At 37.3% G+C, this 17,226-nt stretch overlaps 1 protein-coding gene across 1 annotated transcript in view; it reads left to right on the forward strand.

Annotated features, from left to right (window-relative positions):
* The window catches only part of Cntnap2 (contactin associated protein-like 2), a 1,232,273-nt gene that overhangs the window by 185,910 nt on the left and 1,029,137 nt on the right, over positions 1-17,226 (forward strand). The window contains exon 5 of the mRNA XM_013021595.1: positions 16,055-16,202. Coding sequence (XP_012877049.1) covers positions 16,055-16,202 — 148 coding nt within the window. The remainder of the gene's footprint in view (positions 1-16,054; positions 16,203-17,226) is intronic.

Below are 17,226 nucleotides of genomic sequence, written 5' to 3' on the forward strand. Positions count from 1 at the left end.
CAAGGATGACACGACAACAGGTCCTTCTTTCAAACGGTTTATTCAGGACCTTGTTTACAGCTTCTTTTCTCCTACTTCTCTCCTGCCCGCTTCTTTCTGCTTCTTCCTGTTTCTCCTTCCCATCCGCCCCCGCACTCCGGTTATAAGCCTCCTGGATGGCCAATCCTGAAGCGCCACGTGGCATATACCGATAGGGCTGCAAACACGGAAGCAAACTAGGAGCCAAGTCATAGCCATATAAGGAGTTGTTTTTACAGAGAGCACTCATCACGGGAAGACGGAAGGCGGGAGCCCGCGCCCTCTTAGGTCGCAGCCGCACCACGCGGCCCTGCCATTTTAGCTACAATGTTGCTTTTGCAGCCGTCTTTGGTCGCGGCTCCCGCAGCTCTCCACACTATTCTAGTCATTTCTCCAAATTTTCTATCATTTAAAAAATATTGATCAGTGTCACTGTTGTGTATCATTCTCACCCATTTTCCTCTTCTCATTCTTTCCTTCAAGTTGCATTGTTTCATCTTAGCACCGTGCTCACTGAATATAATGATTGCATTTTCTCAAATAATCTATCTGGACCCCAATTTTACTTTAGTTGGGAATGTTGTATCTTACTTAGAAAACATAATGTAAACATAGTCTTCAAAATTCTTTCTCTGTGTTTCTTGGACATTTTGTGCCCAACATTTTATTAAATGGAAGTCACAAATTACAAGCATCAGTGATAGGAAAGAAAATATTGTACAGTATGGAGAGAATTGAAACCATAAATTCTACTAATTTGTATTGCTCAGTTTGGAAGTTGAAGAAAATATTACTTTTGGATGATGTAGTTTCTATACTCAAATACAAGTGGGAAAACTCCGGTATATCTAAAATCGTTCAGTTGGCATACAGTAGAGGTGTCAGTTAAGAACACTGTATCAGTGTTAATTTCATGACTTTTCTGACTGTACTGCTAGTATGTAGGGTGTTATCATTCATTTGTAAGGGAAAAGATACAGATGAACTCTGGATTATTTTTTTACAATTGCTTTGTTACTCTAAAATTGTTTAAAAATAAAAGTTAAGGTAAAAATAGGTCACATTTATAAGATAGCCAGGTGATTAAATGTCTCCATATTCTCCTTTTTTATGTGTACAAATATCGCATGTAAAGATTCAAAGCAGCTCAAAAATTTGTATTTACATTAACTGCTGATTCATTTTCTTTGGGCAGGCATGACATTTGAACTCAGAGCCTTTGAACTCATGGAGTCAGTCTTGTTATTCATGCATGCTTGGCTGCTGCTTTATCATTTGAGTCACACATCTAGCCCTGCTTTTGCTGGCTAATTTGAGATGGAGTCTCTCAGACTTACTATTATTTTTGCTTCTGCAAAAAAGCCTCCTGAGTATGTAGGATTAGAAATGTAAGCCGCCAGAGTCTGAGGGCTTGGAAATTCTTGATAAATATAAAATTGAAGACAAATTCCTAAGCTATATAAGAAAGAATCCTAATGTATAAATATCTTTCTGAAACTTCAATAGATCATTTGGGGGAAGAAATGACAACAGAGCATTAATATCAAAACTAAGTAAATAAGATGATAGGAGCAGAATGTGTGACTTTCTGTTTGCTTATAGATTATGAAAGTCTTTACTAAATCTAAATAGCTCTGGAAAACACATTAGGAAGAACATGTTTCATCTACTGACTCAATTTCTTTTTCAGGTTTATACAGAAGAATTTTTAATTTTATTTTTATAATTGAAGTATTTTTAAATATTTATAATAATGCTTACAAATAGTTATTAGTATAAGGTTTCATATAGTATTTGGTTTATGCATACAGTATCTTTTTTACTACTGTAAGTTCTATTTTATTTTATTTTTATGTTCTCTCAAGGTACTACCACATTTTGCCATGGATGGTTCCAGGGGACATTTTCCAAAGACTTGTTCACTAAAGAGACTTCAATAGTTCCATTTTACTCTTCTAGTAACTTCATAATAATTAAGGCTTGATTTCTTTTATTCCTTCCTTCTTTCTCTTCCTTCTTTCTTTCTTCTCTTCCCTTCCATTTCCCTCCCATCCTCCCTCCCACCCTTCCTCCCTCCCACCCTTCCTTCCTTCCTTCCTTCCTTCTTTCCTCCCTTCCTCCCTTCCTTCCTCCCTTCCTTTCTTCCTTCCTGTTCCTCCCTCCTTTATCCATTCCTTCTGTTCTTCCTTCTTCCCACACTTATTCAAAAGCACGGATTCAAAATAGGCCCTAATTCATTTTTCTTTGTGCATAATTGGCTAACAAAATCCATTGCTTATTTACTTGATCCCAGTGATTAAAAATTCATAAAATTATTGCAAACATGCATCATCTATCACATCTAATTACTCCAAGGATTAAAAAAAAGAAAAAGGCTCTGAATAACATTTTACCTCAAGATGTTTAAATTGCAGAACTCACTTATCTTTCATGTACCCTGTCCTCTTTGTCTTGTTTTCCCTACCCCCTGCTTTGTTGAGGAAACTGTTGTAGCCACCTACTTAATGTTTTAAATTATTCAGTTCAGAAAGGAAATAAAAATTTTATATAGTATAGCTCCAGAAATACCCATCACATTACAAAAGAAAATCTTTCATGATAAAAGAAAGCATTAAAAGTAGGAACTGCAGGATAGATTGTCTGCAAATCAGGAGCTACAAATATTTCCTTCAAGTTTTAACTAAAAGGAACTCAGTGAATGTAAATGTATGGCTCCACTAGAACGAATATATTTGTTCAGCTCAGTCAATTCTGCTAATTTGTTGAAAAGAATCAGTTAAGTGAATCGTTTAGCATCCCATAAACAAAACAAAGGGTGATAATTGTGCAAATGCCTCTTTTCCACTTATTGAGTTGGCAATATGAGAACAAAAGCAACCTCTGTCTATATTTTGGGTGAAGTAATTAAACTTGCATAGATTGAGATTGTAATTTAGAAAGATCCTTTTTGGGTAGTATATAAAGTGAAATGAAGAATCAAGAGACTAAATATGGGGAAGAAATCTAAAGAGCTCTCAGGGGAGTGAGGATATAAACACTCAGCATGGTCCTGGCACCAATGGGAAGTGTTTAGGGGAGAGGGAGGAGGTGCAGATGTGAGTGAGGAAGAGGAAGAGGAAGAAGACCACAGATGTGTATGAAGATCTCAATATGGAGGACAAGGAGGATGGAAGTGTCAGCAAAGATTGTCAGGGAGCAGGTAGGTTTGGGTGTTCAAACAGCAGCCTTCACTCCCTTCCCTTTTGCTTAGTTTGCATCACTCCCTTCCTACTCAATAGATAGTTGAAAACTCTGGAGTAGAAATCAAAATCCCACTTTGTATAAATCTATCACTCAATCACTTACCATTTGGGTTAGAATGACACCTTCTATAAAGAAAGTGAGTGGAAAAGTTAGAGACTTCTAGTAATCCCAATAGACAATAGTATCTCAGGGGTATTTTAATTTGAATTTACCTAATGAGTACTGATGCTGAAAACTCTAGGGGTTGATATTAGAAAGGTAAAGTTTGTAGAGACAAAGTTCTTAATAAATTTTGGATACTGGAAAACTAGGAGAATTCTGACCAAACATATTTGCAACTTGAGATATTCTATGAATTTTTGAAAATCCCAAATTGAGAGATTACAATCATTGTAATTCACAAGATCACACACTAAAGTTTTGTACATATACATATCTGTCAGCATTCTGTCAGAAACAGGTAACAACTGAAAAGGATTCATCTACACAGAATTTAGTTGAAGAACAGTTATCCAAAATGTATCCACGTGTAAGGAAACCAAGACATGAGGAGAGGTAAAGCAGAATGGCAAGCTCTTATCACACCATGAATAAAAGAGAACAGTGAGAGCTAAGACCATGCTGCCAGGAAGAAATTGAGTGCTGATGGTTTGCACCACTGGACAGAAGTATGCAGCCAACCACAGCAGAAGGAAGCCCAAATAATTCAGCCTAGAGAGACAAGTCCACTTTTACTCATGACATCCAACTTCTCTAGAAACAGGGAATGATGGAAAAAGTATTCTTGTAGAACATGTTTGAAGGTAAGAAAATGTACCTTGTCAAATGTAAGTTAGAAATAGTACATGACAATTAATAATCCATAGACAAATTTAAAATGTTTGATAAAATAATGGAAACATGATCAGAGATCAGACAAATATACAAAACTGAACCATCTTTGACTAAAACAGATTGAAGGAGATGGTCAGCTATGGGAAGTACTCAGGTGAAGTCAAATAATCATGACAATGGTGATTGTGTTATTGGCCATCTTTCCAGTTGCTGTTTCCCAAGAAAGACCAGATTCAAGCTTCTACAAAAGATGAAAGAGAACAAAGAAGAGACAGGGAAAGGCACACAGCTGCTTATTTGTAAAGAATTATAGTAGAAGAAAGGAGAAAATTACAACTAGTAAAAAAGAGGAGCATAATATATACCTTTTTTCTAACAAGAGATAAAATAGAAATTCATGGTTAAAAATTAGCTTCTGACACCCACATAATGTTATTTATTGTTTCCTCTTTCTCCATCATTAAAGAACTATTATCAGATATTAATCATATTCAAATAGAAAATGGTAAAACATATATATATATATATATATATATATATATATACATATGTAAAGGAGTAAAGCCACTGTTAAAATTCAAACGAGATAGGACTTTTGCAGTTAGAGTTATTTTCATCTCACAGGCTAAACCTATCCAAATGGAAAATTTCACATTTTGAAAGACAATTTAAAGGTGGTAACATATGTAGCTGTTACTCATTCTCACCCTAAATGCAACTTGATTGTTTTATCACTTGCATATTTATGAAGGCATTTGTTTGGATGTTAAAAGATTTATTGCAGGTGTTCTCCAGGAAGTATATTCTCATATTCATTGGCATCAAAGCATATCAAATACCCAAGGAAGCAATGTCTGTGGACTGTAACCCGAGGGTGATGCACTCACTCCTCCCATTCCCTTCACACTTCAGACCATTGCTACAGTCAGCCAGTCAGGTTAGGACTATGGAAATCTTGAGCACAATTGTAAATTGTGTGTTTGCTGAATTGAGTTTTGGCATGTTGTTCATGGTTCTTCATTGAGAAAAGAAACGCCTATCCCCCATGATATTTGTCTCTATTGTACAAAGTGCTCAGTGTTCCCAATGTAACAAAATTTCTTTGCACTAGGATTTGAGGAATTTCTTTCTCAGTACAGGAGTATCAGGTTACTTTAAGCAACAGGTTGGATCTTATTTGCACAGACAAGGTGAGTCTTGCAGTTGGTTGTTGTCTCCCTGTTGTGTGTTTTTTCAGGAAAATTAAAGATGGTTTTTCAGGCACAAATACACCCCAAAGTGTTTATTCCTTAACATTTTTCTTGACATAGCATACAAATATCTACCTTAATCAAGAAATAAGTTATCTTAAAAACCAAAAACTTCTGGCCAGGCTCCAATGTCTTACATCTTTAATCTTAGCTGTTTGAGAGACAAAGATAAAGACGACAGAGGCTTGCCACCATCTCAGGCAAAAAGTGGATGGGGTCCCACATCAACCCAGAAGTTGGGTGTGGAGCCATGTGGTCATCATGCCAGCTTTGAAAGAGGTAGGATCAAAAGGGTTTCAGGCACAGTCCAACCTGGACAAAATATTTACAAGATCCCAACTCAAAAGACTAAGCTTGATATGGTGGTATGTGTCCACCCCAACTATAGCAGGAAGAACAAAATAGGAAGGTTGTGGCTCATAATATTCAATGCATATCCTATGAAATTGAAAAAAAAATTAAGGATGGGGTAGGGTGATGGATGGGGGTGAAGGACAAAGGGGTGACAGGGATCAAATGCATTGTATTCATAAATGGATAGCGGTAACTTTTGTATACAACTTCTTAAACATAACAAAAATATGATTGAACAAAGGTATCAGAGCAAAAAGGGATGGTTTGAGTGGTAAAGCACCCACCTCAAAAGTGCAAAACCATGGGTTCAAGCCCCAGTGCTGCCAGATCAATAAACACATCAGCAGAGTTCTCTCTCCAGTGTCTCCCCACCGTGTCTCCTTGTATAGCTCTGCTGCCATTTCCTCCCTTACCAACTCAGAAATAAGCTCCTGACTAATTCCATCATGGACCAGCTACTGGTTACTTAACTCAGCTTACCACACAGGCCTAATTTTATGAGTTATATAACATATTCTAATTTCCTACTGATTACAAAATAGCCTCCTACTCTTGGAAGGACAAAGATGATTGAACAATTACTGAACAGAGTGCCCAGGGAAATACGAACAAAATTATTCTGATTGAAAGGAGCCAACAGTGAATCCTTTGCTGCAAATGTCAAGGCAATGTGAATCTGTGGTATCTGAACTGAGGGAATTGGTATCCTTGGGTGATGAGGATGAGAAAGGGGCTGGGGCAGAGGTTCAAAAGGACATTTCTGGGCTAATAGAATGTTCTAGATATTGATAGAAGATGGTAATTGCATGGGCAGATGCCTTTCTTAACACTGAGCTATCTATTCACTTAAGATCTTTGCATTTGATTATGTAGATATTTATGTAGCTAGATAGTAGATTTTAGATAGATAGATAAGATAAGATAGGATAGATGTTAGAGAAATGGTAGACTTCCTTTTTGTGGTAATCTCAGGCTTGCTGGTCAAGAGCTCTACCAATTGAACTATGACCCCAGACTAACTCTCAACCCCTTTTTTCATCTGGTTGTGTGTGGGGGGTGTCTCAGTAACTTTTCTTGGGCTGGATTCAATCTTTTTTCCTCCATGTGTGACACTATGTCCATATATATATATATATATATATATATATATATATAATGACAATATTCAATACAATGAGTTCTATAATATAAAATAATACTCAATATCATGAATTCTATAGTATAAACACAAAATTTTAAACTTTCATAAGCATCAAACAATACTGCTACACATTTATCAAATCAGTTTTACTTTTCTTTGATGCTACAAATCCCAGTCTCCGGGCATGAAGGAAAGACTGACTAATGGAAGGAGTGCGGAATGATCTCCTGTACATTTTGTGTACCTTCCCCTGGTTTTCTCTTCTGTTTCTGTATGTTCTTGAAGGTCACACACTGATGACCATGAGCTTGACTCCCCAAATGAATATGGGGAGCAGAGCCTCTCTACTCTGTCCCATCCATACTGACCTCGATGTGAGCCAGGCAAGGTCATGTACTGTGCAGGGAATTAATGACATCAAACTACATGTAATGTCATTTGATATCCTCAATACTGGAAAGGAAAGGAGAGGAGAGAAGGAGACAAAAGTCTAAGATACCTACGTGGAACTAGTGGATTGTGGAGAAATAAGCTATATGCAGCAATAAAACCATCAGAAAATCTGCACCACCTGTGCAGTAAACTGAGAACAGATGAGCAGAAAGGATGATCTTACAGAATTACATTATCATGTGGCTCCATACAAAAGGTAGAGGATGACAGACAGACAGACAGACACACAGACACACACAGACACACACACACATACACACACAACATCATTAATTTTCTAATCAAAATTGTTGGTATAATTATTTGTTAATTAACCGATGCTTCAGTAAAATTATTGTAAAATGTATTCATCCTGTTATCACAACTAAAGAGATAAAGAATATCCAATTGGTTCACAAATAGTATCTATCCACAGAAATTCCTGCCTCTCCTATATGGATGGGCTGTTTAACATGTGTGATGCTTTAGAATCTGTACTTTTAGTCAACCAATTCTTGTGAGTATGCTATGTATGCCATATTGTCAAACATGGTTGGTTAACTATAAGTGGTGAATATGAATATTGCCATGAATAATAGTACGTACATTTTGGGGGGGAGGGAAGAGGAGTGCCTGTGCTCAGGTTTGAACAAAGCCAAGGTACTGTTCCTTGTTTTCCACTCAAAGCTGGTGCTCTACCACTAGGACCGCCCCACCACTTCTAGCTTTTTGCTGGTCCATGGAGACAAGAATTTTATACTTTTCCTCTCTGTCTGATTTTGGACCACAATCTTCATATCTCAAAATACTGAGTTGCTAGGATTATAGATGTGAGATACCAGTGCTAAACAATGTATATTTTTATTCATCCTTTTAATTAAACTGTTAGCAAATATTACTGGTCACCAGCCACTGTACTGAGCCCATCCCATAGAGAGAGACTAAGGAGTTTACAGTGGACCTACATATCTATGAGCTAGTTACAGGACTAGTCTAGAACTTGATGCAGTGACCACAAACTAGGGAAGGCACTGCAGAGTCTAGGATTCTATGAGCTACTGTACAGTGTGGCTGGTAGCTGAAGGTGGTGTTTCTGAGGGGGTCCCCCACTGTCAGGAAGTCCTCTCCGGTATCTAGCTAGAAACATCCTTGTGAGCAGAGAGTCCAGCAGAGAATGGGCTGGGAGGGCAGGAGACAGACTGCTTCATGGGAAGGCTTTTATTCTTCCTGTTTCCACGGGGAGAAGAATGAGGCTGGGAAACTCACAGGAAGGCTGCAAAGTAGAAAATTCCATTTCTCCATTTTGATGTGAGTTGTTTAGGGGGGTGGGGAATAAGATCTGAAAATCTACCAAGAAATACAATTTCACTTCAAGAAAAGTGACTATGATAATCAGAGCTTCACAACATACACGTCAAAGTTAGTAACAGGTGTTTCTAATTCAGAAGAGACATAATTTAAGTCCCATCTCTCAGATGAGAAAACATGCATGAGTTCCTCATTGGTGGTTTTTTTTTTCCTGCCATGATTTCCCATATTCACAATGTTGTCTTTGATACTAAAAGGCCTTTCTTGGTTTTCTTACACAACATCTAAGGGAAGAGTTTAGGTATATTTTTAACCAAGTGAAATATTTCACTAAGATTTAAAAAAAATCTCATTTATTTGCAATAGGACATGGTGGACATTCACCGTGGGTATCTTGAGGCTTTTGTGAGGTTTACGTATATTTAGCCTCTTCACAAAATATTTTCTATTTCTGAAACCATAGGATACTTTTGAAGGCTAATATTTGTTTTTGAATTATGCACAGCTGATGTTTGTTTCCCTTTATGTTTCCTCTAGTTCAATAAATTATGTGCTCCAAGGTTCATCAGATGTTTTTGCAATATGCACTGGTTTTTAGGTACCGAGTGGCTACAAAGTTTTTGATGAGTATAAACTTTTGCATCGTATGTGAGTTGAGATTTACCAATTCAAAGATTATCTCAGGAGGAATGGAGGTGGCGCTCAGTGAAAGAGCAGCTGCCCAGCAGGAATATGGCCCCAGTTTGGTCCCTAGTACCAAAGAAGAAGAAAAGTACTTTACATCCGCACTAAAAAAGGAACTGTAGCCATATCTAACTGGCCAACAGTGTTCAGGCCTGTTCTTCTAATGTGTTTGAGCTCAGAATATTTTGTGCATTTCACATGTTTTTTTTTTATTAAAGAAAGAATATGAGACAGAGAATGATGTAGCATGTAAATCTAAAATATGTAGTGCCTATTATATTACAGAATACACTCACCTCCCTAATGTTTAGCCAGGAAAAATATTTAGTGCAAATGTTAGAAATTTTCAGTTATTAAAACTTTAGCGATGTTTAAATTACTGTAAAAATAACCTTATGAGTGACTTACCATATGTTAAAAAGTTCTAATTCTTCTCTGTTAAGGTCATTTGCAGAATAATAACTATAACAGTAGCACCACAGGTCTGAGTTGAATATTTTATTATATTACTGTTAAAGTTTCCTACATTATATCAATCAATCAATTAATGAATTAGTCAATTAATTAATCAAATTAATTCTAGTGAAAATTATCCCTGTGCTAGGTATGTACCCCTCCCAGACCTCAGGCACTGGCAAGGAAGTTGGTCTAACTTGGTTTTCTCTTCTTTCTTGCCTGACTACAATGTATTTACTACTCTGTATTTTTTGTCTATAGGAAAGATATATTTTATTTATTTATTTAATTTTATGTTTTGGATCGGGACTTTAACTCAGGGATTGGGCGCTGTCCCTGAGCTTTTCAGCTAAAGGCTAGTACCCTACCACATGGAGCCACAGCACAACTTTTGGCTTTCTAGTGCTTAATTGGAGATAAGAATCTCATGGACATTCTGCCTAGGCTAGCTTTGAAACTCCATCCTCTTATCTCAGGCTCCTGAGTAGCTAGATTACAGGTATGAGCCACTGGTGCCCAGTAGTATCATTCTGTTTAAGAGACATTCTAATTTCTTCAACTGTTTAATTTTTGATTTAGATTTCCAAAGCTTACAAGTTTGGTTAAAATAAAAATCATCTTTTTTTTTTAAATACCTGCAAGGTCATGTGAAAAATAATTCTAATTTTGTAGGCCAAACACAGTTTAGTGATGATCACTTATAAAATGTTGCTATGATGACATGTCTTCCTTTTCTTTTATGTAAATAGCTTATTTTTGTTTATTTATTTTTGTTTGTTGTGGGGCTTGAACTCAGGGCCTAGGCGCTGAGCCTCTTTGTATTCAAGGCTAGTGTAATACCACTTGAACCACAACACTATTTCCCCTCCCCCCCAACTTTTTTTATAGTAAACAACCCCATTCAAGCTTTTCAGTGACTTACATCAAAGCTACAGAAGTGGTAGACCTGGCATTGAGTATAAGGGAAACTACTAACAGGGAAACTACTCTTTTCATCAAAATATGTGGAAAATAAAAATGAAGAGAGAAATTAAAGATGCTCGTAAAAGGGATAATAAATCAAATGTAGGGCCAAAACGTGGTATGCTTGGTAGTACCAATAAAACTTTAAATTTGACATTCAAATATGTAATACACCATATAAAAAAAGAAAATGTACCTAGATGAAAAAAACCCTCATATTTCAAGTAGAAATTTACTAGATTTTGCTAAACAAAATCTGCAGGTCCATACGTGTGTGTGTGTGTGTGTGTGTGTGTGTGTGTGTGTGTATTTCTTTGATTTTTCTTTCTTTAATTATATGCTGTAGGTATAAATTTGGCTGTTGTGAATAATGCAACAATGATCGTGAGTGTGTAGATATCTCCATTGAGTGTTGACTTTCATTCCTTCTGATATATGGTCAGGAGCATCAGAGCAGGATTAAATAGTAATTTTATTTTCACTTTTTGGAGGAACCTTCTCATTTCTATATTTGCTACACTATGTTTTTAAAATGTATCTTACATGTAATTAAGACTGTAATGCTCAATATGCATCCTTCTCCATTCCTACTACAGTTTTGCTGAACCCACAGAATGAAATATATCCTCAGACAGTAACACATTATTTTAAATACGCATACCTTTAGCATTGCATTGCTGAAGTACATAAAGACCAAGGTACAGATAACCTGATACACTTTACATTCCTGCCAACAGTTTATTAGGCTTACTTTTCCCACAGCTCAAAATCAATTGTTTTTTTTTTTAAATTTTAATTGTGAAAATACTGTACAGAGGGGTTACAATTACATGGGTAAGATAATGAGTACATTTCTTATCAAGCATTGTTGCCTCCTCCTTTGTTTCCCTGTTTGTATTTTTGTGACAATAGCCCTTGTTTCTGGGATCATATGGAATCTCAAGTTCATTTTCAATTGTATTTCTCTAATGGCTAAGGATGTTCAAAGTATTTTCATGTACTTCTTGGTACATCTTTTGAGAACTATTTAATTCATTGATCCATGGATCTTTTTTTGGTGTTTTATTTTTGAAATACTTACATAATCTTGCTAATCATATGATTGAATACCTGGAGATGACTTGCTGTCATTCTACAGAGTGTCTCTTCACTTAGGTTAATTGTTTGCTTTGCTATGCAGAATTGAATGCAATCCTATTTGACAATTCTTACATCCTGAGCCAATGGAATCCTATTCAGGAAGTCATGGGCTATGTCTGCATCTCCAAGTATTTCCCTATAGTCGCTTCTGTTTCAAGTTTCACATGGAGGCCTTTCACCCGTTCTGAGCTGACCCAAGGCTGCTCTTCAGCTCTCACTCACATACCACTCTTGCTCTCACCATTGTCAATCACCCTGCTCCTTAGAAATGCTTGTCAGTAGACTATTCCATCTGTCCTCATTCTGTATTTTATAGCACGTTATACTCTACCGGTCTGCTAACTCCCCCATACTTAGGAAAGGAGACTTTTATGCCTTCAACAAAAATTTAAAAATGTTTGATTTACATATAATTATATATAAATATATAAAATGATGTTTTTCATCTCTCTATATAGATCTATCTGCCTATCTATTTGTCTATCTGTAATTTCTTGCTTTAAACTCCCTAGGGGTTTTCTTCCAGCATTCTTGAAATGAAATGCACAGCATTATCACCTTCTAGTTCTTTTGAAATTAAAACCACAGCTTCATTATGGCTTCCTGGCCCTCTTTTCTTAGGCTTCCTTTTACCTCTTCGTCTTCTCTCCACATTCTTCTTCTCTCTGCTCCAGCTATATTGTCTCCTTGTCTGTCCTTAATACTTGAAGAGGATGCTCAGGGCCTTTGCCTTTTTGTGGTCTTTGTGTATGATTTGTATATGTATGTGATGCTGTATGTGATTCCATATGTTGTATAGACAACATATGGAATATGACATATTCATAGGTATGCACATACAAAACAGTGTCTATCCATAGTAACATATTCATGGATTTTTGTGTTATTATCTTCCCCACTCTGCACTTTTATTGAAATGCCATGGGAACAAAGCTGCCTCCATCTTGTTGGTTATTGTAGGTCCAGTGATCTGAACATTATCTGTTGACATATCTCCTGTGTACTTGAGGGAAGTGGTGAATGGATGAATGGAAGCATGCCTCAATAGTTGGGGCACAATTGCTACAACAGAATCTCAGTGAATGAAGTGTCCCCTCTCCCATTGGTCATGTCTGCCCCTCTACAATCAAGTGGTGAAGAATGGAGTCTTATAGTGAGTTTTTTTATAACAAAAATATAGAAGCTGATACTAAAAGAAAGAGGACAGGTTAGTGAACATGGGGAGAAGATATACTCACTGCATCTCTCTCTTTCCTTTCCTCTGTTGTAAATGCCTGTACCCCAGTAATGAGTGGACTGGCTCCTCTCTTCCTTTCCGCTGCCTTTTGCAAAAGGGGATTAGTTCGTATTTCAAATGATTACGTTGATTTCTTTTTTTTTCTTTAACTGTGCCATGATATTTTCCTTCAATCTTTCCTTGCTTATCTTCTCTCTTGAATAGGTTCCCCCAACCCAGACCCTCATGAACATGACTTCATGTTTTTAGTCATTTACACACAAAGGCATGCTGAAATATTTTGTCCATAGTCCGAAATTGTGAAAGTAACTGTAATTTTTCAACATAGTCATGTACTTCCGTTGGATATTTGTCATATTTATTTATTCCTGAACAAAGTTTGGTGCCTGTTTGAGGAGTATTCACAACTTCAGTTCGAAAACCGATTTTTACAAATAAGCTACCCAAGTTTTTCTGGGGGGTGAAGTATGGGGAAAAGGAATTAAAAAAATAATGAGGTTTAGAGAAGTTCCCCAAACACAGCTAAACAGAAATACCACAAGAATTGGAGGGGGCATCTGGAATCTTAGATTTGAGTTCCCATTTTTTTGTTAAGCTAGGCTTTTTCTCCAGTCTCCTGCTCCCTTTTGCTTTGTCTCCCCCTGTGCTCTTCAGTGGGTGAACTCTTACTTGCTTCATCTGGCACGCACAGAATTCCAAATACTAACTGGATCGTGCATACCCATAGTTCTTTTAAATCCTGACTTTTGCAATGTCTTTTCAAATGTTGTCAGGCCTCAGATGATTGTAAAAGTCTCAGAGACAGAGTTCTGAAAGGAGTTTTGTTGTTATTGCTGGTATTGTTGTTAATGTTCTGGAACAGCTTCATGCTAAGAATTCATCTTGAATGGAAGATTCAGAACTTTTATTACTTGGGAGAATCAATTTTACATTTGTCTCTATACAATCATTCAGGTAATTTTGTGCAAGGATTCTCATTGTTTCACTATTTGAACTCAGGAAACCTAATAGAAAGAGATATTAAAAATACAGCTCTGGTAAAATAGGATAATTAATTAGATTTGTGGATTCTTTGGGAAACTAGGAATTGGCTAGAGAGCAACCTGCAAAGGAAGGGGGGAAAGTCTTTCTTAATGTTTTCATTGTTAAACTTTTGTCAACAACATGCAAAATGATGGCAGTATTAAAATTCAAGAACTACTACTCAAGTAGTTTTGTCGCAGAAGGGATTGAAGAAAGGATTCTGAAAGGGGTGGGTAAGAAAACCAAGGCCTCAACAATGCTCACTAAACATCTCGCTTTTCATGGCACAGAACTGTATGTGGGACAGCTCATGTATTATCCATGGTCCAGATTGTTGGAACCACATAACTATTATCTATGATGTATTTTGAGTCTAGAGGAATTATTCCAACACATTGCCTATAGTTACTAGTTGTGTGTGTGTATGTGTGCATGTTTGCTTTACTTTTTAATATAGCCTCACTAGTCACAAATTTATTACCCTCGTACCTCAGACTCTCCAGTACTGGGATTATAAATGGGCACTAGCACACCCGACTTAATTATTCGGTCTTTTAAGTAAGACTAGGGAAGGCAGGTTGGACAACAAACTTTATATTGCAAATGTGCTATTTCTGATATTTGTGTGATCCTAAAGCAGAATTTCTAGTTAAATACTACCCTGTGCTTTTTATTAAGAATATCTTTCTTTGCATACTAGTCATGTTTTACCTCTAAAATTATTATAAAAGTTATTTTTATTTTAATAATAAAATTCCTGGTGTTCTATAAAAGCAAATTTAATTGCTTAAAGTTGATAATATCATAGCTTATCATAATATCGTACTTAGATGAATTTTTATTATTAAAATTATTTTTTATACTTTCAAGGCTTTTTTCTATGCTTAAGAGATCAAATGCAATGATCTTCATGAATACTATGATTTCATGGAGAATATTGCTTTAAAAAACTCACTCTGCCTAGCACAGGGAAAGCTCATGCTCATAGGGAATTTAAAACACTGATACTTAAAACAACACAATTTCTCATTCATGGAATTTGTATCTTCTAAAATAAAATGAGATTATAGTTCAATATAGTCTACCATTAGATTGTGCTCCTTTTGAAGGTTGAATCTGTGGTCCCACACATTGTCCCTACATCCTCATAGTTCGCTTTGTTATGTATTACATACTAGATATCAGCGCATGTAGATGAACGTTAGCCAAGTTCTGAAAAAACTCCATTTTTTCCCTACTAAAAAACAAAACAAAAATGTTCTAAAGTCTAAGATTGAGAGAGCATATATTTTTTGATAGAACCTTCTATAATGAGAAAACTGTGATTAGCATGTATCTGGACAAACTAAGAAATATATGTATCTACAAGATACAGGGTATCAAAAAGGTTTTTTTTTTTTAAAGCAAAATATACTCTCTTATCAAAACCAAATATTGGCGAAGGCCATAGCTCACTAGTCCTAGCTACTCAAGAAGCTGAGCTCTAAGGATCGTGGTTCAAAGCCAGCCCAGGCAGGAAAGTGTGTGAGACTCTTATCTCCAATACATCACCAGAAAACTGGAAATGGCTCAAGTGGTAGGTGCTCGCCTTGAGCTGAAGAGCTCAGGGACAGTGCCCAGGCCCAGAGTTCAAGCCCCACGACCGACAAAGGGAAAAAAGAAAAGATAAAAAGGCCAATATTGCAAGTCAGTTTACACACCTCTGACATGAGAATAGATCCACCTATACAGCTTAACATATGGATAGATTCACATAGACAAAGGGCCCTGTGACCACCTCGGCTCCAGGCCCATCAAAGGAGGAGGACTTGGCTTCTCAGTGGTTTAGGGGAGACTTGGGAAGCCAGCCACTGGATAGGAAAATCTGGGTTGATTTTGGCACTTAGGGGATACGGCTGGCTCTGAAGAGTGTGGGTGGCCTTCGTTGTTGCTGTTTCCGGGCTGAAGGCATCCTTTCCTTCTTGTTGGCAGGCGTTCCCCGGAAACGTCAACTCGGACAGCGTGGTGAGGCACGAGCTGCAGCACGCCGTCATCGCCCGCTACGTGCGCATGGTGCCCCTGGACTGGAGCGGCGAGGGCCGCATCGGGCTCCGCATCGAGGTCTACGGCTGCGCCTACTGTGAGCACCCCGGGACGCAGACCGGGGAGGGTTTGTCCTGTCCATTGGTGTGGTCATCTGCCTAACCTGCGAACACCAGAGAGAGACAGAGACAGAGATAGAGAGACAGAGACGAAGACAGTCAGAGACAGAGACAGAGAGACAGAGAGATACAGAGAAACAGACAGTGAGACAGAGACAGAGAGACAGAGACAGAGAGACAGAGACAGACAGAGACATAGTGAGACAGAGACAGAGAGAGACAGAGAGTCAGAGACAGAAGACAGAGAGACAGAGACAGAAGACAGAGTCAGAGACAGAGAGACAGACAGTGAGACAGCGACAGAGAGTCAGACACAGACAGAGACAGCGAGACAGAGACAGACAGAGACAGAGAGACAGAAGACAGACAGAGAGTCAGAGTCAGAGAGACATAGAAACAGAGACAGAGACAGAGAGACAGAGACAGACAGAATGAGAATGTTTTCCTTTATTGTATGTTAAAAATGCATATGGCACTTGAAAGTATGCATAAAAACACCATAGGTGAAGGATTGACGCACACTGCATTCAGCCCACCACCACAAACAAGTCCAATTGCTTGAAGCCTTACAAACTATGTAGAGAGAAGAAATCTGAACTGCAGCCTACTTTTCTGGTTCTTGGAGACTGATGGTTGATACATCTTAAAGACCTTACTTCCAGATCAACAAGTCACCTTTGAGTTGTAATTCTTCTTAACTGAAAAGACAGTCACTGAGTTTCACAGCAATTAGATCCCATATTTGTGTAAGTTTATTTGGTGCTTTAAAAAAATCTATTCAATTCTCCTAGAAATGTTTCATTTCATCATATTATTTTTCTATAAGCTCAGCTTTTCATGTTTTTTCTTAATTTTTAAATTTTATAGTAAAGTTAATATAGGGGGGAGGGGGTTACTCTTATATAACTCAGGTAATGAGTATGATTCTTTCTTTCTTTCTTTCTTTCTTTCTTTCTTTCTTTCTTTCTTTCTTTCTTTCTTTCTTTCTTTCTTTCTTTCTTT

The sequence above is a fragment of the Dipodomys ordii genome, unplaced genomic scaffold (assembly GCF_000151885.1).
Source record: "Dipodomys ordii isolate 6190 unplaced genomic scaffold, Dord_2.0 Scaffold56, whole genome shotgun sequence".
Lineage (NCBI taxonomy): Eukaryota > Metazoa > Chordata > Mammalia > Rodentia > Heteromyidae > Dipodomys > Dipodomys ordii.